General features: G+C 32.4%; 1 protein-coding gene across 1 annotated transcript in view; it reads right to left on the bottom strand.

Moving 5' to 3' along the window:
* Positions 1-553: 553 nt before the first annotated feature.
* The window catches only part of tow (target of wingless repressor), a 60,931-nt gene continuing 37,357 nt past the window's right edge, over positions 554-24,127 (bottom strand). Inside the window, exons 3-5 of the mRNA XM_088234492.1 lie at positions 8,941-9,079; positions 7,538-7,595; positions 554-3,669 (exon numbers count right to left, since the gene is read on the bottom strand). Coding sequence (XP_088090618.1) covers positions 1,816-3,669; positions 7,538-7,595; positions 8,941-9,079 — 2,051 coding nt within the window. The 3' untranslated portion in view covers positions 554-1,815. The remainder of the gene's footprint in view (positions 3,670-7,537; positions 7,596-8,940; positions 9,080-24,127) is intronic.

Below are 24,127 nucleotides of genomic sequence, written 5' to 3'. Positions count from 1 at the left end.
TTTGATTTAATATTTTATCAATTAAGTTCTAATTATATAAATTATTATTAGCAAGCTTATTTATAATGATTCATAATAAGAAAAAAAAATAACCAAATAAACAATATTTATTTAAGTCCACTCCTGTCTAGTTTCGAAAATACGCATTTCAAATTACCACCCTTTTAGGGAAAAAAAGACTTGATTTATAAGCTCCATTTTTAGTAAACATGGATAAAATAAAATAGGAAATAATTCATTAGTTACGTAAACCTTGACGAAGAAGCTTGTTTGCTTCGAAACCGGTCGGTGGAAACAAAAATAGTGGTTAAAAACAAAGTTCTTTTTTAAAAATTATTATAATGAATAACCAAAAAGTTAGTGCTTCAAATATAACATTTAGAAATTATTTGTATTCTTATGGCCTTTCAAAGATGACAGAATATGTTTACATATTTTACATTTTTAAATTTTGTTGAGTTAAAGTTTATTAAAAATTAACAAATAATTGACGACCTCGCTCTAAAAACATCAAATGTTCTAATTTTTCTAAAATGATATTATTCGATTTTTTATTCTCTGCCTATGAGTCCATACAATTAATCTTTCTAAAAAATCGTAGGTACCTTAAATTCACTGTTTAAATACGGTGTTTTTGTGAAAACAGCAATGAGGAACTTAGCCCTACGGGAAATTGGATACAATAAATGTTTTCTTTAGCGCGGTAAAAATTAAAACATTAAATTGTACAGCAATGTTTCTTGAAAATGTACGAAAAAATCATAAAAAATATTTTAATAAAAACGCACTAGGTACTTTGTTTGACGTCACTGGTTCATATGAACCAACCAATGATGTCAGAGCTGTAAAGGATATCCGGTTGGCTTACCGTAAACGAACCAATGGGAAGAACTAACTGAGAACAACATCTGACGTAACGAGCGGAACTTTTTCAGAAATACAAAACTTTAAAAAATCATAGCGCTGATAATATGATATGTAAAAAAAATAAAAAGAATTTGGCTTAGTTTAACAGTCTAGCGTCACTATCACTCATTGTTTGACAGCTCAAAGGGTGTTTTGGATAGTCTTTTATATATGTTTTTAGCGGTGTTTACTGAATATTTTGACAAATCTAAATACGGAAAGTTCAATACTATTCAAATTTTTGTTAAATCGCTATTTTTGTTTCAACCATTCTTTATATTATTTCATTAAATGATACAATAACCATAGCAAGCCCATGGTATTTAGTTTTAACACTCTCCTGAAAATTTGTTGGTTTGTGACGTTTGAGGTTTCGAAAACAAGGTCATCAATAAAGTTAAAATAATTTTTTATTACTCAGACTAAAAAGTTTTCTTTATGAAGTTTCTTAGTTTAAAATTCTTCCTGTAGAGGGCACCGTGAATTCGGCCAATTTTCAGATTTTAAGAATATCGAGACGAAAATTCCAATATTCTAATAAATTAGTTATATTCTTTTTTTTTAAATACCACTTTTAAGTATAACAGTCTCTAATAGATAATATAGATAATAGTACATTTCACAAACGTAGTTTCACGAAAGCGTTATTTTTTCATTTAATTTTAAAATGGTTTATATTACTTCACATAGATGGCAGTACTAGCTGTATATCGCTCTTGAAAGAGGTTTTATACTATGATGGCGAATGAAAATACTTTAGCATTAAAAATACATAATATGGCACAATATCTTGACACATGCATACGTTTTATCTTAGCAACAAAATAAAAAAGAAACCGTAAATATTTTTTGCATGTTTCCACGTCTTCAGATCCTAAGACACTACATCAACATTTACTAAAACCAAGATCAAAGATACTCCGTTGAGTTTTCTAAAGAATTTTTGTTTTGAACAGGTGGCCGTGCACTTTTAATTGTACTGTCACTTTTTTTTATTCCGGAGTCCGTGTTGACGTTGTAATTTGCAGGGTTGGTAGATTTTTGTTCATTCGCCGACACCACCTGACTATAGTACACCTGTCTGCCTACAATATTTGAACCTAAATGTTGCTTTGACACTGATTTCATTTCCGTTGTCTGACCACTCATTTGGCACACTTCCGCGCTTGTGAAGAAGTTGTCTCGTCCCTTATTGTCTTGTCCTTGTATTTGCATTCCTTTACCAGCAGCATCATTGCTCACCGCCGAACTATTGTTGGAGTTGACTCTCGGGTCCGGCGCCCCCGTAGCCCCGGCGAGGTTCTGATAGATCACCAAATCCGTGCTTCCTACTGGGACGATCTGTCCGACCGTCTTCTGAGTTACAATATTCAAACTTTGGCACATGTTATTACGCATCCCAATATTATTCTGGGAATTGTTAACGTTTGCTGGCGGATTGGATATCCCATACCTTTCTGCTGTGATGGTGTCTTTTTGATTCAAGGACTGATGCCTCCCCAATGAGGCGGTGCATCCTGGTTTATTTTGAAATGTATTTGGATTTGTACTTCTTTGAATAAAGCTCGCGAATTGCTGGACGTTGGGCGTGACGCCTATGCTCTGTTGTAACTGCACAACACCGGGTGATGCTTGCCTCGAGGTCTGGGTTTGAAGTACAGACTTTTGGGGTCTTCCAACTGTCATGAAGTTAAGAGAATAACTCTCGTCTGTTCGATCATAAAGCTTCCTATTGTAGTTTCCCGGTGACTCGCTCGGCGATGGACAGTATTGACCAAAATCGTGTATCGTCTGTCCTCCTGGTATTCTCTGTGTATATCCCATTGCTTGTTGAGCTTGCTTCATAGCTACATACTGCTGTAGGTGAATGGCAGTCTGTTGTTTCGGAGTTAGGGCTTGTTCTTGCATGGCTGGAGGCACAATAGCTGTAGGGGCGATATAATAAATATTTGGTTGGACTTGTTGAGTACCTGGCTGAGCTCGTCCTGGATATCTCTGAGCAGGAATCGAAGGCCCGGGTTGTTGCTGTTGATATGTCGGAGTTTGAGATATGTACTTTTGGGTCGCATTCTGATAAGCCACTGCTTGTTGAGACATAGGATATGTAATAATCTGAGCGATGTATGGCTGAGGAGTCATGGGTTGTCCACCCGTTGGCTTATTTGGGCCATGTGACGGGCTATGAGATTGGAATGTAGGGTTGTAAGTAATTTGTGAACTTTCTCTGTTTGTTTCCAAGTATTCTTGCGATACTCCATACGACTGGTGAATTTCTCTTTGGGTGAGTAGATTTGGGCTGTAGCATCTTTGGTCTTCGCACGATTCTATTTTTTGTCCAGGTTTCGGAGTGAACTGTGGTATTTTTTGGTTTCCTTTCCAATTAGGGGCTTGTACTTGAGGTCTTTTTATAGGGGAACTTATTCTGTTATCGTATTGGACCTTCGGATCTTGTTTGTCTGATTCTTGGCTAGACTGGTAAGTGAGCTGTGGTCCATGGCATCTTCTAGAAGGCGGAGAACCCGGAGAAGTGGGTTGTGACGGTCTGCTCGGTTGTCCCTTGACATACCTTCTGAGATCTGGGCTTCTCGGTTTCTCGAGAGATGTCTGCTTGGCATTTTGCCTTCTGCGTGATGGGGTAGGAGGCGAGGAATGGTTGCACTGGGAGGAAGATTGCGAGGCTGACTCCCAATGCATAAGAAGCGAAGAGATTCTCGCTTGTTCCATTTGAATCTCTGTCTCACTTGACGAATCGTAATCGCGTCCCTGAAAAAACAAACACATTTGAAACAATGAACTCGTAATTTAAATGATTGTTGAATAAATCATTCGTAATATCATATAATTAATAATTCTCACAACATTACGTTGAAAGAGATAATTTTCAAAACAAATAATAAAAACATTCATTGTACAAGTAAAAAGTAAATATATCAGTGTCTAAGAATAAAACTCTCATCTGAGAAAAGTAATATTTATTAAACCAAACACGAATTCTGACACACAAATTACAGTTTAAGCGACCAACAAATAGCCCATCTGAAAAGTAAAAAACAACTTTGGTTTTTCATTTCGTTTATTTATGTTTTTTATTTTATTTGGGATTTTTACAGCTATTACATAAAAAAAATAAGTAGAAAAATATTAACAATACTAGAGCCAATTAAAAAAACCATTGTTAATCTAATGACACATAATATATAAGAAAAGAGTTTACGTAATTGTATGTGTGTGACGTTTGTATTCATGTGTATGTGAATGTGTGTATGCGTGAATGAATGAGGGAGAGGGTACATGTGCGTGTGGGAATGAATGAGGGAGAGGGTGCGTGTGCGTGGATGCGTAAATATAAAAAAATAGAAAGTTAATTTATTCGGAAGAATTTTTCGTACATCAAATGGTTTTAGCTCTTATACTCGAGCAACAATCAACAAAGAGAAGAATTAAAAAAATGTCGATATTCAAGCGAAGCAAAATGATGAATTTTACATAGTTTTTATTTACGCTTGCCTATGATAGAAAGCCTGTCTCTTTTTATTATTATTATTATTATTATACTGAGTATGTTAAAAAAAACAGAAAATTTATTTCAAAATCTTTTTTACAAATAAAATATGTTGTAAGAAGAACTGTACAGTGTTCAGAACTTTTTTTTATTTTTATTTTTTCATAGGTGTTTTTGAAAATATGTTTTATCATTAGTTAAAGTAATTTTATGAGGAAGCCTAATTAATAGTTTGGCAGAGAAATAATCTTCGCACCTTTGACCAAACTTTGTGTTAAGGGCTACCCGTCTTGACACAAATTTGAGTTTCGAGATTAAGACGAGACTCGGAAACCAAGTCTTGAAATTTAAAGACTATCCAATAATAATGATAATTCGTATTTAATCCGCTCTTTCATGACATTGGTCGTAGGGAGTTAGAAAAGTTGACGCATGCCACGGATTGGAGATTCTTACTGGATGTCGAAAATAAAATATGAAAATAGAGAATAATTCAAATATATATATATATATACAGATGGCAACCATGATGTTTCGCATTATAAATAAATTGTCTATGTTTTATGAATGTATGTATGTGTATGAGCATGGGTGTATGTACGTGTGTGTGTATGCATATGTATCAAAATGTGTATACGAGTAAGTTTATATTTTATTAGTCTGTGCTCTCTATTAATTTGTTAACTATTATCATATATTATAATGTAATTGCCTAGCTTGGAACGGGGTATGTACCCTTGTTAGTTGGGCAAAGTGAACGCGAAATTGTATGTTTGATAAAAATTGTAAATAAATAAATAAAAAATAAAATTTAAAAAAATAAAATGACATATTAAAAAAATCTTCTTAACACTTTGTATCCCGGAGCCGTGTAAACACGTGATTATATAAGTAATTTACCAGCTGTCTAAAAAAGTACATTTTATTAATATCTAGTGACTTTTATCGGTACTTTTTCGCTGCTGGTAAAATACGTGAAAACACGGGACCGGGGCACAACGCGTGGTTATTATAAACACCTGTTTACACGTCTCCAGGATATAAAGCACAAAAAAGGAGTGAGACCCAGTATTTATTTATTTTATTTATTTATTTATTCATTCAAAATAACAAAATTAAATATTTATGAACTTATTAAGGCTTTTTAGGCTGTGTCTGTGTCAAGCCACAATAAATAACAATAAAAATACATGGTAAAATTAAATAGATAATATATATGTGCGAAGATTGCATTGTGGCTCTCCATAAAGGCTAATGTTGGCAAACTATCATACAAAAATGACTAGTTGAATTGTTTCAAATAAATATGATAAGTTTCAATTGATTCGATTCAGTATTTTCGTAATTATGACACTTTAAGAAACCCTTCACAAAGCATGAAATTTCACAAAAATAGGCCGGGTACAGGATAAATTCTATGTGTATTTGGCCGGTGCTTAAAATTTAAAATCAACAACTAGTTAAGGGTGAACTTCCAACAACTAGCAACCAGCGAACATCATGCTATTTACAATACTTTAAACTATATGTTCAGCATAACATATAAATGGCAAAAAAATTGTATTTTCAATCAGTGTCACACAAAAAAGTATTATATTTATAACTTTTCACTTCTATTTTAAATAAGTTGTTTTCCTTACTACACCTTTTAAAATAATACAAAGATAAAAAGATATAAATCTACCAACCACGATGCAGAACCAACCTGCCAATGGTTATGCCGGTAGGTAGAGCAATCGTGTTATTCTATCGTTACGCCTCAGGGCCTCGATTATGATGGGAAGATAAAGACGTGATACCTTCACCTTGACGGTATAGTTGAAGATAAATTCCCTCTAGCGATTATAAAGATATACTACCAACCCCCCACCTTTAAGTTTTGGGTAGGTACATCGATATGAATCAAGGGTAAGCGTACGTCACGGTACACATATCTACGCTCTAAAATGACATAGCTTCAGTATGACGTCATAGTTGAAGATAAAAGTCTCCCGACAGACTAGGAAGGTATAGTATCGATACCCCCACCATCAAGTTTTGATGTAAGTACATAATTTTATACCGATGAGTCTAGAACCCCTTGATACGTTTATCTACGCATTAAAAGTGTCAAAAATTTTGTTCCACCGAGCAATTTTTCCTTTAATTATGATTTATTACAAATTTTAATAGTTTTGAGGTGGGCACTTTTTTTCTAAAAAGCCTATTAAAAATATGAGAGAGAAATAAGTAAGTTTTGAAGTCGAATTAAATTCCGACATAACTATCACTTTAATAAAATGAACGCCTAGATGTGAAAATAATTTCGCTAGGTTCTCTCCTACTTACAAATAAAAGTATCTAGGCGTCAGACACAGATTATGTGACAGAAAGTTACCGCTCTAAAAAAAATAATTTAGTTATTATATTTTTTCCATCTGTTTTACTATATTTCCGAGTGTAAGTATCGAGACGTTATAGGAGCCGGCTTTGTAGTCGATCTGTGCAGATCGGTAGATACATACAGACGATCGTTAAGTGTACCGTCTTGGTGATTTCCAAAAGTCATGCAAAATTCGTCTTTTTATTACAGAAGCCTATTTAAAATAAAAATGAGAACTATTTTAAATGTTAATGGCGTAAGGAACGCGGACTAATTGTTTGCGGTCATTCCATTGGCTTGTTTCGATCATATGATGTCGATATGACAAGTAGGTAGTACATACCGAGGTAAGACACAGATAGTACAGAATTTAAGTATACCGTCTTGATATTTACAGATGAAGATAGCGTTCATAATCGAGGCACAGATGTTGGTATATTTCATGACAGTGGGATTTCTCTTAGAAGGGCAATTTCAAAATTGTAATATGTATGTCACTTTTACATGACTTTTTTTCTCTTTTCTATTTAATAAATCTGATATGTATATTTTGCTATGTGTAAATAATTAATTGGATATTCTGAAATGTTCTTAATGTAAATAAAAGTAAATAATGGAAAATAAATAACTAAATTTCAAAAATAAAATATTTTCTAGAATTCTATTCTTTACTGGCTGGCGATAGGTGATCTGGCGATGTCCACGTGCTTCACTTATGAGCGAATGTGGAAAATAGTACGTTGATTCGTATCAAATGAATTACTTGCCTTTTCAATTTTGTCGTCCAGCATCTTGAAAAAATCCTGTTGACTTGCTGATATTTCCCTGAAAATAAAACAAATTTTATTAAAAATTGAATATACCAACATCGATCATTATTTTCTACTGTAGGCGTGAAATCCCATAACCTAATGACAATCAACTCCAACGAATTGCCACGCAGTTTCCCCAAGTGAAACTCAAATTTCAAATTTCACAGAAAATTGTATAAAATACCAAAAGGACAAACAAACCATCATGCCGTTTCCCCGTAAGGGTGGGCTGAGAGGATGAAACATCAGACCTAGTTTCCTCTTCATTCATACATGTTCTCCCACGCGAACGCCAATCATTCCGACATTTGTCAGGTCCATCTTAAAGTATTTGTTTGACTTGGTCATGCCATATCTTTCCCGTCTTTTTTGCATCCATTCATACCAGTACATTGTAAGATATTTATAAACAATCTTTTTAGTCAATCCAAATTTTTGTTGATAAGAACTGGATACAACCCCCTTGGGAATCATGAACATATACATTACAAGACAGACGAAAAATATTTTATAAAAGTCTAAGCATTTACAGGGCTTCTGACCTGTGTAACATTATTTATTTATTTGTTATGGAAATCATAGTACAAAAAACAATTTTACGTACAAAAAACAATTTTAAAAAGTAAGACCATTAACAGATTTCACATAAATGTATTATGGATACAGAAGATGAGGAGAAAAAAAGGAAAAAAAAATATTTAAAAAATTTAATAAATAGTACATAAAAGGGAAAATACATGGTATAGTTTCAACTCTACCTTTCTCCCCTCTCTCTCTGCTTCTACTAACATTTGATTAATTACTCAAAAATTCACAATCAACAATAATTCATTAGATACAGGTAGTAGATGTATGTAAAAGTAAAAGTTAAAAGTTAAGCAGAAGATAAATTTAAAGTCGGTGTCACATGTTTGAATGTTGATGTTATGTTTGAACATCTATATTCCTTCAATTCTACCATCTATTGGTCTTTGTGAAGTTCAACATCTGAAGCCTTTATTGATGCGGGTAACATTCTGACTGGATTATTTCACCAAAATCATTCGATATTATTATTTTTATTTATTCATATAAAATCACATATTAAAAATAATAATAATAACGTATCCCTCACTCTATGAGGTCAAGAGCCCTGTGTTGAGTTGGGATACAACAAAATAGAGAGTGGAAGCTTGCATATTATTAAAGAATACTACAAATAATAATTATTACATACATTTCAATAAACATCTGGACAACGCACTCAATAGTACTATATATAAACATATGAAATATCTCGTAGCAGTCTCCTGCAATTTTTTCTTCCCTTAGACAAAATTCAACTGTTTTCTGCTAGTAAATAAAAAAGGAACACTCACACGGTCGCGTTTCCCAGCGCGTGCGGCGGCGCGGGCGGCGGCCGCGGTTTGCCGCCAGCCGCATCTCCAACCGCGGACCGCCCGTCAGCCGCAGTACTGCTAGCCTCATCTTCCTCGCCATCCTTGGAGTCAGCGCCGACTGCAATAACACGTCAAAAACTTAATTGTGCCTCGTGTGGGGTTACGTGCAAGTCCAAAATATTACAAGTAGGGAAACATTTTAGAAAGGGAAACCTAATTGATAGCCTAGAAATTGTTAGAAGCATTTCATATCGAGTCCCTGTCCGTAGAACTCGTCAATCTGTACTCTTCGACATTCCCGACTCAGTGACTAATGAAAAATAGCACTCTTCGAAGAATACAGATTGCCTATAATGACAGCTTTAGTGACATCGACATATTGCACTGTAAATATTATATTTTCATCAAATCTGTTAAAGATATTTTTAATTTATCTTTTTTATTTATATTTTTAATTTTTAACTTTTAATTTCAACTCTTAATTTTTACTTATTCATATTTACATATACTACCTGCATGTAATTAATTATTGTTGGTTGTGAATTTTTACTAAAAAATATAAATGTTCATGAAAGTAGAGAGAGAGGGAGGAAGGAAAGTAGAGTTGGAGCTATACAATGCCTTCTCCATTTTAAGTACTTTTATTTATTTTTGAAATTTTCCTAAATTTTTTTTTTTTAATTTATTTATTTTTATCTTCTCCATCTGCATTCATAATAAATTAATGTGAAATCTGTAATTGGTCTTACGTTTATAAATTTTTCTTTTGTACCTTGTATTAAAAAAGACTGGATGATTTCCTTAATAAATAATTATATAATCCCATACATTAACTGGGCCTATGACCTGTCATTAGCTGTTATAAGCGGTTACTTTACGCACTGTGTGACATTCACCAATGTATAAACCTCATATATATTTAATTCATCCATTTCGTCGTCTTTCAGGCAAAAGTCATTAACCCAAAAAACATTATTTTTTTATATAATGTCATCATAAATGTTTGAACCCAGAGGAAAAATCAATTTTTGTGTTTTGGAGGTTTTATGCCCACAACATAATTCATCCATGTCTTTTTAATGAATTCCAGATGTAACTTTTTTATTCTGATACAGAAGATTTTTAATCAGGCAAGGTAGCTAAAATTTTATTAAGTGATCTTTACTCGCTTATAATTTGGACACTGCAAGCTATAAGAAAGGAAATATTATAAATAATTATTATAATGTGGTGGTTAAAAAAATTTTTTTTTTTGTGTTTTGAAATATATATTTATATCATAATTATTATTATTAAGAGTCTCATAGTATATAATAAATCATTCGGATTGACGCAACTTTTTTCTAACTAACTAAAATACTGTGGCAAAGAATTCATTTGCGCTCGATGATGTAACATCGTCTTACCCTAAGAAAAAGACGGAATATTCTAAAGTTCAGACATTTGAAAACAAAAAAAACATGGAGACATACTGTTTTAGAATTCTTTTTCCATAATTTATTAAAATAAACGTATAATTTAGCCCTGTTATAGCAAAATCAATTAAAAATCGTAAATACGCCGCTTATTTTATATGCGTGCGTCCCCCATCACTGTTAATAATTGACTGAATCTGTTTCACACAAACAATGGCCACAGAACAGCGTCTTTGTTTTTTTTGTTGTTTGAGTTTTATCTTCATACTCTCTCTTATACATATTTATTGCTGTATTGGCGGACATTCATTCTTCGCGTAGCAAGAATAAATATTTTTTGTATTAAATAGTTAATCTAAGAAGTTTAACACTCCGGAACGTGCCTGTGGGCCAGTGGAGTGGCTACATGCATAAATAAAAGTAAAAATATATTGAATGTACCGTACCTATTGTATAAACATTTTTGCTAACTATGTATTTGTATTTTATATTGGATTAAATACATAAATAAATAAAATAAATAAAATAAATAAAATAAATAAAATAAATAAAATAAATAAAATAAATAAACTAAATAAAATAAATAAAATAAATAAAATAAATAAAATGAATAAAATGAATAAAATGAATAAAATGAATAAAATGAATAAAATGAGTAAAATGAGTAAAATGAGTAAAATGAGTAAAATGAATAAAATGAATAAAATGAATAAAATGAATAAAATGAATAAAATGAATAAAATGAATAAAATGAATAAAATGAATAAAATGAATAAAATGAATAAAATGAATAAAATGAATAAAATGAATAAAATGAATAAAATGAATAAAATGAATAAAATGAAATGATAATGGACTTTGTCCGTAAATAAATAAATAAATAAATAAATAAATAAATAAATAAATAAATAATTTATTTTTGTTTATTATATATATAATTCCTCTGTACGTGTGATGTCACCGTACTACTCCTAAACGGCTCAACCGATTTACATGCGGGTTTTAGAGAAATATAGATATTTGCGCTGTGCGTGTTTGTAGATATTAAAATATTTAATCGAATATATAAAAAATAAGTTAGGAGCATAAATGTTTTATTCATCGATCTACCAGGGTTGCAGGTTGTTTTTTTTTGTTTTTAAAAAAAACAGTTTTTGAATGTTTACAAACCGCATTTGTTTTTTGTGGATCTCAATCAGATTCATTCCTTAAATTCCTTATAATTTCTACCCATTTATTTATTTTTATTGGATTTTTGGTAACACTTAAATAATATTAAATTCAATACATTTAAAAAATCGTATTTCTACATAATTACACCACTTTTTTGGTGAGACGAGTTTGTCGTTAAAATGGATATTTTTACATCATATTAAAAAATATTTGATGTTTTAAAGATAATATCGGTCAAATGTCCACCACAGAGTTCCGAGGTCTAATTTTTATTATTTCTCTTATAAGATGAGCAAAATATGGTAAAAAAATTACTACCCTGGCAACACTAACGAAATTTCTATATTGTTCTTCGACAATCTGACAGATGGACGAATAATTGAATTTTTAAGTATTTGACACTTACACATTCATTTGCTAATTACACATGAAATGTCATTGTATCCTTTTTCTTTAAGATCCTAGCAGTATTTCTACACTTTAAAAGGACACAACACGGCATTGTTGAATTCAAATCAGGAGTTGCGTTCTGAGCGACGTCTACAAAGAAACTAATGTGTCAAAACGTAAACCTACTCATTTATGAGTAGTTTAGTCACCTTCAGTTTGATGTGAGTATGTGGTTTCTGAACTATTCTTAATTATATGTATTCACCTTTAGTTACTGTAGATGAAACAACTATTTTTTTCTATTTTGGACTATTACTACAGATTGTTTACTATTACTACATTAATCAATCATACAACCGGGCCTTAGCCAATCAGCGCAGGATAACGAGGTATTGCACTTTTTTTTAGTTTGCTTTGGTCAACATCAAATCAAACAATGGCGAAACGAAAATATTGAAATGTCAAACTCAATGTCAAATGTCACTTAGTATATAGTTTATCGAAAAATTGAAAATCGAAAAAACGTTTGCTCAACCAGCTTATGGCAGGCAAGCCAATGGTTCGGGCAGTACAACGTCTGTCGGGTCCGCTAGTTTATTTTATAAAGATATATATTACAAAAAACAACGTATCCCTAACTCTATGAGGCCCAGAACCTTGTGTTGAGTTGGAGTACAACATATTATAAAGTGGAGGCACTCGTATTATTACATAAACAAAAAATTCAATAAAAATCTCATGGCAATTATGCTCATATCTACTCATTTACAGAACTTATGACCTGTAAATGACTAGACTTCCATGTTCATTCCTCAAAACTGTTTTCCATCGCTGTTGCAACAAAATTGGATCGGAATAACTCTCTTTGGAGGAAATCCAGCCTGTCTGCAAGCATTTGAACGTACTCAAAACATTGTTGACATAATATCTGTACCTCAGTGGCAGGCGGATGCAAATCCTAACGTCAAATGTTCAACAGAAGCCTAAAGAATCTACATTGTTTGAGTATGTCCAAATGATTGCAGACTGCTGGATTTCTTCCCTAGGGAGTTATTTATATTTAAATTTATTTCAACAGAGAGAAAAAACATTTTTGTGAAGAGAATATGGAAGTCTAGGCATTCACAGGGCTAATGATATGTCATTGGCTGGTTTGAGTGGCCACTTTACACACTGTGTAACATTCACCATTCTGCCCATTTTTAACATCCACATTTCCTCAACTTTTCTATCTGTTGACTTTTGTGAAGTAAAAGAGCTGAAACCTTTATCAATATCATATCAATAATAATATTGACACAATAGAGTAGATAACTAAAAAACATTTAATAAGAGTTATTGAATTAATGAACTTTAAACTTAAAATATAAAACAAATTTTATTTGACATAAAACAAATATTTTTCTATCATGTTAAATAATATTTGATGTTTTAAAGATAATGTCGGTCAAATGTCCACCACAGAGTTGTTTAATCCGAGTTTCCAATTTTCATTAGTTCTCTCATTAGATGAGCAAAGTAGGGTAAAACAAATTACAACCCTGGCAACATTTACAAAATGTTCATTTTGTTTCTTCGACAATCTGACAGATGGAAAAATAATTAGATTTTTAAGTAATTCATTTGCTATTTACACATTCATTTGCCAATTACACATGAAATGTGATTGCTTCCTTTTTCTTTAAGATCCTAGCAGTATTTATACACTTTAAAAGGACACAACACGGCATAGTTGAATTCAAATCAGGAGTTGCGTATTGAGCGACGTCTACAAAGAAACTAATGGGTCAAAACGTAAACCTACTCATTTATGAGTATTTTTGTCGCCTTCTGTTTGATGTGCGTATGCGGTTTCTGGACTTTTCTTAATTCTTTGAGTCCACTCTTTCCTTTCCTACTCTTAGGACTAAGCAATCTTTACACCTAGTCTACTCCTCAACAGTAAGAATATGTTTTTATAATATGTTTGACTATATTTTTTAATGTTTTTAAGTATTTGTACATAACCACTTACCGATGTTTCTATGTCTACCGGTTTCGAGGCGTACCCGTCTCTTTGTCATTTTAATCAAGCTATATTTTAAGGACTATAATAATATTAAATAATGATAATTATTAAATTGATTTATGTAGCTGTAACTGTCCAGAGTCCTCCCTCGCGCTCTGCGCCATAGATACCTCACTTGCTGGCTAGTCCGTAAACGAAAATTCGCGCGTAAATACTGGTGGATTTTTTAAAGCTGGCGCGTTCTCAATACTTACACAAACACATTGTGTAGTATCTGTGAAAAAGCTCATGGTATGACATCGCACGCCATACGTAGTATGAAAATAATATATGTCTCTCTCGCGCTCAGACGCGCTAACGAGCGTGTCTTAGACAATCACATTGTGTAGTATCTGTGAAAAAGCTCATGGTATGACATCGCACGCCATACGCAGTATGAAAATAATCTATGTCTCTCTCGCGCTCAGACGCGCTTACGAGCGTGTCATAGACAATTACATTGTATAGTATCTGTGAAAAAGCTCATGGTATGACATCGCACGCCATACGTAGTATGAAAATAATCTATGTCTCTCTCGCGCTCAGACGCGCTTACGAGCATATCATAGACAAATATTTGCCATGTTAATTGCTAATGACATGGTAATAAAATATACATAGGATGCTTCTGCGTTCGTCTGAATTTTGCTGAGATACTATAGTAAAAATAAAATGTTATATATTTGATGTATATATTATGCTACAGATTAAAAACACTGATTTATAAATAAATATTTTCATTTAATCGAATCATGTTCATAACGATTATCTAGTGCTGGCGCTTTCGCAAAACTTACACAAAAACATTTTGAATGTACAGAATATTAATTTTAAAAATCTTGAAAACGTATTAAATGTTTTTAAAAATCTCTTTTTGATTAGAGCGAAAAAAAACCAATGAAGAAAATGACATAATTATTTATTTTTAAACAAACAGGTTTTTAATTCAATATTTTGTGTTCATTATAATAATAATTAATACAGTGTAATTAAAATGCCCAGTACCAATTTTATTGGAGAAAATGTGTATACACACTTAATGATAAACAATAAAGATAGCAGACTTGGTTAAAATTAAATATTATCTTTTTTAAATCAACAACGTGTAGATTTTAAATGCGTTTGTGTGAGTTTTACGAACGCGCCAGCTGTAACCAAACAATCAGTTCGTTGGTATGATGTACGAGCCAGCAGTGGCGAGCAGTGATTTATTTTATAAGTAATCTACAAAAAAATGATTTATTTGTACCTAAATATAAGTACATAATATATAAGTAATATAATTTTAAATTACTATTTTTTACTGTGGTTCTGTAGAAATCAACTCAATCAACAATGATTGTTAACTAAGCGATAAACTTAGCTTTATTTTACACTATTTTAATGTAACACTTACACACGAAGATAGAAATCATGACAAGGAAAACAGAGACGCTGTTCTGCGGCGGGTATTGTCAAAAACAGATTAAGTCTTCAGTCGGTTCATGGCAGTGATGGGGGACGCACGCGCGTAATATGAGCGGCGTATTTGTGATTTTTAATTTATTTTGCTATTAAAAGGATAAATTATATGTTTATTCGCATAAATTATGGAAAAACAATTATTAAACAGTATGTCTCTATGCTTTTTTTTCTTCAAATGTGTGAACTTTATAATATTCCGTCTTTTACTAGTGGTAATACGATATTACATCACCGCGCGCAAAGGGATCATTTACCACGGTGTTTTAAGAGTTAATTGAGATCCCAGGGGCTCAATCGCAAATGACTACCGACGTGCTAAAAAACGTGCTAAGTATTTGAGCGATCACAACGAAAAATTATGAACACGCTGAAGTTATCGCGGTCGCGTTGCAAAACGCCAAACGCCTTCAACAATTGTTTGGTTTAATAGCTTTCTCAATTTGATTCATAAACAAATAAATAGCATGATAAATTGTGAACAAAAAAATAAAACTACATTATTTTACTTACAGTTTAGGAATATTCTCCATATTTACACCGGCAAAATTCAAATATGTGATTGATTATGCGTTGCGAAACGTAAATATTTTGAATTTTGACATTTAATATTAGGTGTTGCCAAGCATCAAGTTGAAGTATGACAATATTAAAAAAATATAATAATCCCGATCGATAACTTTCACGGATGTTTCATTGTGACCGCGCATACGATAAACAACCACGGTGAAAAATTATTATCACGCCGCTAATTAGCACGTCGATAGTCATTTGTGATTGTGCTGCTGATACCTAAGTTTAGTCTAAATTTGAAATAGCGTAATCTGCCGGTCTAAAAATATTAATATTTATTCAATAGTTACATAAAACTTTAAATTATATTTTTTTAACAGATATACCTAGAATCTATTGTTTTTATCTAATTAATGTTTTTTATTTTTTTTATTATTGCGTGATTTAAAATAAAAAACATAAGATTGGATTAGATTTATTTATTTATGATAAAATACAAGGCCTATAAACTTAACGTATTACATTACATATTTTATTTGGACGAAATATTCCCAATCAGCAAAAGTGCTGGTATGAGGGGATATTATATATAATAACACAATAGTTTAAATAAAAAGTCGATAAAATAACATCACATATCATTCGTTTTAAAATGGCAAAATCGTATGATTTCCTCATTTTGCGTGCGTTTTACCAGACAACAGCCTTAGAGGAAACACGGAAGTCCACTTTTTACCGTTTTGAAGCTAGGAATGCGGAGATTATCGCATTAAGCTATTTTATACGTGAATAAATATTTTAAGTACTAGATTTTTTTTTTAAATAAGACAAAATTTGAAATCGGAATCTTGGACATAAGAAACAAAAATTAGATAGCAGAATACATAATACTGCGAATTGCCGTTGCTTATCGTGCGGAATTCTTATCGTGACATAATATTATACAAGGGAGTATATACATAAGTGATAATGTTGAAGAGGAAAATGTCATTGAGCATTGTCGCAATTGTGGTCACAATTATTATTTGTTTTCGCTATGCTTCAGCGTACCACCCAGTAAATTACCGAATTTCGACTTGCGACATGGACGAGTTTGACAAAGCATTTATAAAATACAGAGGAGCTTGTATATATGTATCGAATTCCGAGCAGCAATCGGAGCAGGCTTTTACTGACCGAGCTTCCCCTATTAATCTGATCAAAGTCAGAAACCATACCTGCATCAAATTCGTTGTTGATATGAAAAATGCCGAAATGGATAATACCACGATCGTCAGGATTCACGCGAGAGACATGCCGGGACCGCTGCCGTCTGCCTATTATCCTAGATACACCTGTCTCCACAAACACAGGATTTCCGTGGTGCACAGGAGTAATTGGACCGCCAGCAAAATTGTAGCGAAGAAGATGACGGATAACAAATTCATGAATTATTTCGACTTTAAGGTTAACATCACAAAAAAGGACCCGACCCCAACGGTAATTTGTTTTATTCCAGTAACGGTATACGTAAACATCAAAAGCAGCATCTCGTTTACTTGCAATCTCACAATCCCACTTTTTTTCATTCACCCCTTACTACTCTTTCCCCTTCCCAATCCCGAGCCTGGCAATGCTTCGCTATTGCTAGATTTGAGTGCATACTCGAATAATCTGCTCAAAAATCAATACTCAAAATAATTTTTAAAAAGCCCTTCAGGTACCCCAGCATCAAGTTAATTGAGGAATTTGAGATCTTAGATATAGGGCAATTATATATTTCCAGAATAATAATGTTTGTGAAAGCAAATTATTCTACTAAGTCCTAAAAGGAACACTCCTACACTACCAGAAGTCAAACTAGAGGATGGGTCATGGGGTCGATCACAAACTCTGAATTCGGACAAAAAAAAATAGGTTTCTGGGCCCCAAAATATTCAATATGTTACCCAAATATTGCAAGACTATGACCCGGATTGAATTTAATAAATTTGTAAAAAATTGGTTTAGAAAAATCGGAAAATTTACTCAAAATACATTCTTAAATAAAAAATGGTATAAATTAATATTATACAACTGTATAGTAAATCAACTAGTAGGTAGTAATGTTATTGTTTATTTTTGCATAAAAATGTCTGCCTTAAAACAGGTTGTACCTAGTTAGGCAGACTAGACATGATCCAGAAAAATCTATTACCTAAGTGTGTATGTAGTAGATAAAGTCATAGTTATTTTTGTTAATAAACTATTATGTTCATTTTATATAGATTGAATGAACACAATCGAAAGTTTGGTATCAATTATTGTATTTATTCCAAATTAGATATGTACGTATACATTATGATTTTTGTTAGAATTTACCAAATCGACGTTTTGCTGTCCCATTTTCCGCACCTTAAAACTGAACCGATTTTGTTATTTTTTTAGATACCGTAAAACGGGGTTAAATTGCACCATCAAGGGTAACATTGCATCAAAAAAAAAAAGTTTTTAGAGACACCTGTTGTCATTGCTACTAACAATAACTCATTGTTTCTCCAAATATTCAATGGATGTCACTTTTCACTCTTACCTAAGGTTATTTTCCATTCAATATGGTACTTTAGTACTGAGCGATTAGCGGTTTGGGTTGGTTGTGCAGTTTTTATGAATAATTTCTATAGGTAATTCTTATCACATCTTCAACAGTGTGTATCATTCTAAGGTGAGTAAAGTGGTTTCGTATGTTGAATTTTGTCATGTATTTGATAATACCAGTATTTCTTACTAAATTTACCAAAAAATATTAATATTAATATTTCCATGTCCATGTGGAATCTATTAAGATACTGAAGGAAAAAAAAAGTGATGCAATGTCACCCCGCCCTAGGGCTTACTTTGCATCATTTTTCAAAAAATTATAGCTTGTATATGAAACTACAAAATATACTTATAACCACAAAAAAGTAAAGGAAATATATTATATAACCATGACATTTATTGTCAAAAACACTACTCATCTCCTCGATGAAAAAAATCATTATAGCTGAAAAGTTATTAAAAAGTGATGCAATTTAACCCCGTTTTACGGTAGAGTAAATTAATTAAAAAAATTATATCGGTACATTTTGCGTCTTACAAAAATAGTTATATCGTGGTTATACAAGTAAAAGTGACTATTTGCAAAAATGTCGAAATTGAGATTATTGACTTTTTGACATCGTATTAGCATAAATCTTGACTGGTAAAAGTGCCAAGTCGATCCGACACTCTAAAAAGAATTAAAGTTGTAAAATATGTGACCATTTAATAGAAGCTTACAGATTTTTGACCAGTAAAACTGACCAACCCATATAGTCACGTTCGTTGGTAAATTTAAGATCCAAAGAATTGACCAAGTAACAGTTAGTCAATTTTACTTGTAGGTGATATCACCAGTGAAGAGTTTGTTAGAGTAAGTATTTAGAAGTTAGTAAGTAAGTATACGTTTTTTATTTGACAGATATGGTTTTTTTTATAAAATGTTTTTTAATAAAATTTATTTTTTAATTTACTACGTAACACTTCTCAATTATTTGTTCTTTTTCATTGATTTTGTATTTCGGTTTAACCTTCATAAATAAAAAAAAATGGATTATTGAAATAAAAAATCCCAAAAACCTAATTTATAGTTATAAAATAAAATAAAACAAAATACCAACTTCCTCAAAGAACGAAACAAAAATGATTATCCGACAAATTTTACTGGTAAAATTGACTAAGTTTTTTCATTTATTTTTTTATATAAATGTTAAAATGTTTTTAAAATATGTTTATACTTCACATTAAAGTTGAAAGTACCATACATATAATGTAAAATTGAAAACCACCCACTTGAAAAATCTGATCTTTGAGAAGCAATTGAACTCTAGAAAAACACTAAAATGGCTCCCCTGAACATGATTTATTTTGCCACTTGGTCAATTTCTCTTGTATCCCTACGATATTTGTATGCCGTGCGCCCGAAGACAGCAGATACAACTGGGCTTTTTTATGGATTTTTGGATGGTTCTAGTTCTCATAATAAACCATTTTTTAAAAACAAAACAACAGAGACACGCCAATGGTATGAATGCAAGAGTAAAGCTATAGAAATTAACTTTGGTGTACCGCAAGGCAGTACTTTAGGACCTTCATAGTTTATTATTTATATAAATGAATTGTGTAACCTGCTTATAGATGAAAAAGTTGTCATATTTGCTGAAGATACAGTTTTATTTGTGACGGTATTGATGGTTTTATGGTAAATGGGCTTTCGAAATCATATTTATTTGTACATTTTCCACTTTAAAAAAAAAGGTAAAAAAACACCTTAAAACAATAAATAAAAGAAAATATCATAATGTATAATGTATAACAATGTGTACCATTTCAAAATATTTTAAATGATATAAATAATTATAATGATTTATTACCGAACTTATCAACATCTTTATCTACTATATTTTTTTCTGGATTATATATAGTCTTCCTAAAAACATGTCTGCCTACTTAAAAAATAATTATGCAATTTTAATTATTCATATTAATATTTATGAATGTGTCAAATAATTCTTCTGAATTTTCTCTAGTCAAACCCAGAGACAATTTTTTAACTAGATTATTCAATTAAACTCGGGTCATGGTTTTACAATGTTCAGGCAATACATTCAATATTTTAAGACTCAAAAACCTGACATTTCTTCTCCCAAATTCAAAGTTTGAGGTAGACCCTATGACCCATCCTCTTGCTTGATTCCTGGTAGTGCTCCTTTTGAGATTTAGCTAAATAATTTACTTTTTCATACAATTTAATTCAATAAATATACAATAGCCGTATGTCTAAAAGCTAACGATGACGTATTACTTACACTGAAATATGAACTTAGGATTTCACCTGAATGCTGTCTATGAAATACTGTCCAGTAAAAAAAAATTGAATTCCCGCAAAAACTGTCATTCCATTGGCCACACCCCTCATACGTCGCGAATTATGTTTATTTGTTCCTGACCGTTCAAATTCGTTTAGAACATTGTCACGAATCTTGACTTCACAACTGTCAAGGCCAAACATGTTGCGTTTTTCTAGCGACGTATTTTTTTAAAGATTCTTTTTTCAATTTATGTATCAAATCATTTCTCCACAATATCCATATTGATTTTGAAAATACATTTAATTTTTCGAAATCCATTTAATTAAATTTTTATCGGTATTCGTAGCCTGTGATATTTCCCTATTACTGAGGGTATTAAAATACGTATATTTTATTTCACCCAACTGCATTCTATTCCATTTCATTCCTTTTTGTTCCATTTCCATTCCGTTTTATTTAGTCTTATTTAGTTTCATTTTTTCAATTTATTTTTTTCTATTTTATTTTATACTGTGTACAGTACATCACGTTATGTCTTTGTCTTTTTTTTGTTTTAAGGAGTTCATATTTCAATTTTTCTGCAAGACGTTTTCCAAGCACGGTGAGGATAAAGTATCGTGGTCTTGCGAATTGAATCAGGAACTAATATGGTGTTTTCACATACATTCAATAGAAGCGCTGGGAACTCCGATCCCGCCGAAGACTCCAATCAGGATTACTAAAACGAGTCCAGCTTCAACAGTAATACAGTTGGCGAAGACTACCCCCATGTCCACAACACCCGTATCCTTCGAGTTTACGAAGAAGAACGTCAGGCTTCTCGTCATGGGAGCTGTCGCCTTGTCAGCTGTTTGCTTTGTGTATGGGCTGTGCTTGCTTATAATTATATTCATTAGGTCCTGATCCTTTTTCTTGTTATTTTTCCACGCCTCTCTCCAGTTCACCTAGGGTCAGCGCTTCTGGTGTCTGACTCCAGGTCTTCCTGTCTTGTGTCATCTCACAGGCCGGCTATTCCTCTCTCAGGTCCCTCAATATTAGTCCACCACGGTCGGTGGCTTGTAGTTGATCTCGGTTCTCGCTTGTGTAGGAATATCTAGCGCAAGTTTGGCCACGTGATCTTTATTTCGTCTGTGCATGTCACGTGTCCGTACTATTGTCACCAATTTCTGCAGAATGTGTTTTTTGCTTGTATTTTCGTTTTCATGGTCCAGTAATTCTGATTCGTAGATCACAGCTGGAAGAACAGCCGTCTTATATGTTTTGCCTTTGGTTCCTATAGGCATTTTTGGATCACTCACAATACCTGATTTTCCCGTTTTGACCGGTTTTTTTTTACCCGTTTTGACCCGTTTCGTCTGCTCTAAGGTCTGAGAGATTGTTAGTACGCTTAGGGTCTTTGCATAAGATTGTTTCTACTGTTAGTATTAGGATAATTAGGGTTTTTGCGAGGAATTCAGTTTTGTGACGAGATGTTATTTCACCTGAGTTCGATAGGGATCATGTTAGGATCTGTGTTAGGATTTTGCCAGTAGTATCTTGATAATTTGATACGTATTGTTTTTCTTCTGTTGCTTGAGTGCATGTTGTATACGGCAAATTATTCTAATGTTTCCAATATGTATTTGGGTTTTGTGTTGTTTGATTTGTTTGTATTACTACGTTCTTATTCCTTTCCGAAGCGGGATCTGGAGCATGCAGCGGCGGTCTCAATTTGGAACTAACACTGTATTCCTTCACTGTCATACTGGAAAATTTTAAAAAGGTGTTTGTACTGACCATGTGTATTTAATTAATCACAAATTGACAGTACTGCAGTGAGGGGTACAATGAACACTTTTGAAGTTTCTTTGTTTTGTTAATTCCGCGGTTTGATTGTCGAGAAATATTAAATTTTCGCTTAATTAGTTTTAAAAGAATTGATATGCGAAACTAAAGATAAACACAAGTCTTTATGAACAGTTTCGGAAAAGTGGTAGATGCTTTCAAAACATGATAGGGCTCTCAATTTTATCCATCCTTTATAAACTCGTTATATTTCCTCGGCATCTACGGAGGTAAAGACGCATCTGCTCTTATTTACAATCATATTTTTTCACCCAGTGGTGCGCAGGTCACTGCATTAGTACTTCAATTGCAACGTATCCAAATCATTTTCATTACATAGTAAGGTGATTAGGCTTGCCAGTCCAGGAACAATGAAATATCACGGTGTAAAACCACATTTAGAACCAATATTTCAGGGGCATGTATTTCGTATTATTAATAAGGTATTATTATCAATTGTTATGGCGAATAAGGATATCTTGTGAGGATAAACGTCTGTCCTAAGATTAGCTACTAAAAAATAAATAAAATAAGAAATATTATAATAAAAATCAATCAAACTAATTTTATTGTGTCGCGTCGTATGGTTATGCATACGATCAGTGATAAATTAGTATATCTCCGATTAATTTGGAGATTTTTTTTAAAAATATATTTTTTTTAGTTTAACATGCATTGTGTTGTTTTTTTTTCTTAATTATAAATCAATTTTATATTTTAGTTTTGATTTAACTTTGATGTACTATTTTATGTTTATTTGTAGATTTTAATTAATATTAAATTAAGTTTTTATGAAAGTGCGTTGATTTTATTCGTTTTAAATAATTACATACCTATAAATAGTAAGAACGGTGCACTTAAGTTAGCCTTGGCAAATAAATGTTTGTCGCAAGAGGCAAAATTAGCAGTTCACAATGGAGTCCTGGTCCCGACCTTGATTTATGGGAGCAAAGTATGAACTTGGAAAAACAGGGATGAAAGTTGGTTGAATCTTGTCGAAATATCGAGATCCGTACATTATGCAAGGCTGAGAGAAGCACTATCGGCAAAATCAAGAAAGGACGTTGGTTTGGACATTTAGAGCGAATGGACAGCGAAAGAACGGCTAAAAATATTTACGTTGCAAATGTTGGTGGATGAAGAAATAGAGGAAGACCGAGAAATACATGGCATGACCAAATCCAACAAATACTTGAAGATGGACCTGTTAAAAGTCGGAATAATCGGCGCGCGTGCATGATAAGATGTATGAATGTAGAGGAAGCGAGATTTGTATGCAAATATAGAGTGATGTGGCGTTCTATCCTCTCTGCCTACCCTTACACAGAAATGGCGTGATGGTTTGTTTTGTTTTTTTTTCTATTTTAAATGGGTTTCTGTTATAAAAAGTAGCCATCTGAAAATGTTTTAAAATTTAAATAAAACGCAATAGCAAAAAGTTCTCAGTTGAACAACAAATTCGACATGACGTATTTATAATTGCTTTTGTGTAC

The sequence above is a fragment of the Micrasema longulum genome, unplaced genomic scaffold (genome assembly GCF_059751315.1).
Source record: "Micrasema longulum isolate JH-2025_06_02 unplaced genomic scaffold, ASM5975131v1 h1tg001249l, whole genome shotgun sequence".
In the NCBI taxonomy this organism is placed as follows: domain Eukaryota; kingdom Metazoa; phylum Arthropoda; class Insecta; order Trichoptera; family Brachycentridae; genus Micrasema; species Micrasema longulum.
This window is presented reverse-complemented; position numbering and strand designations above follow the sequence as displayed.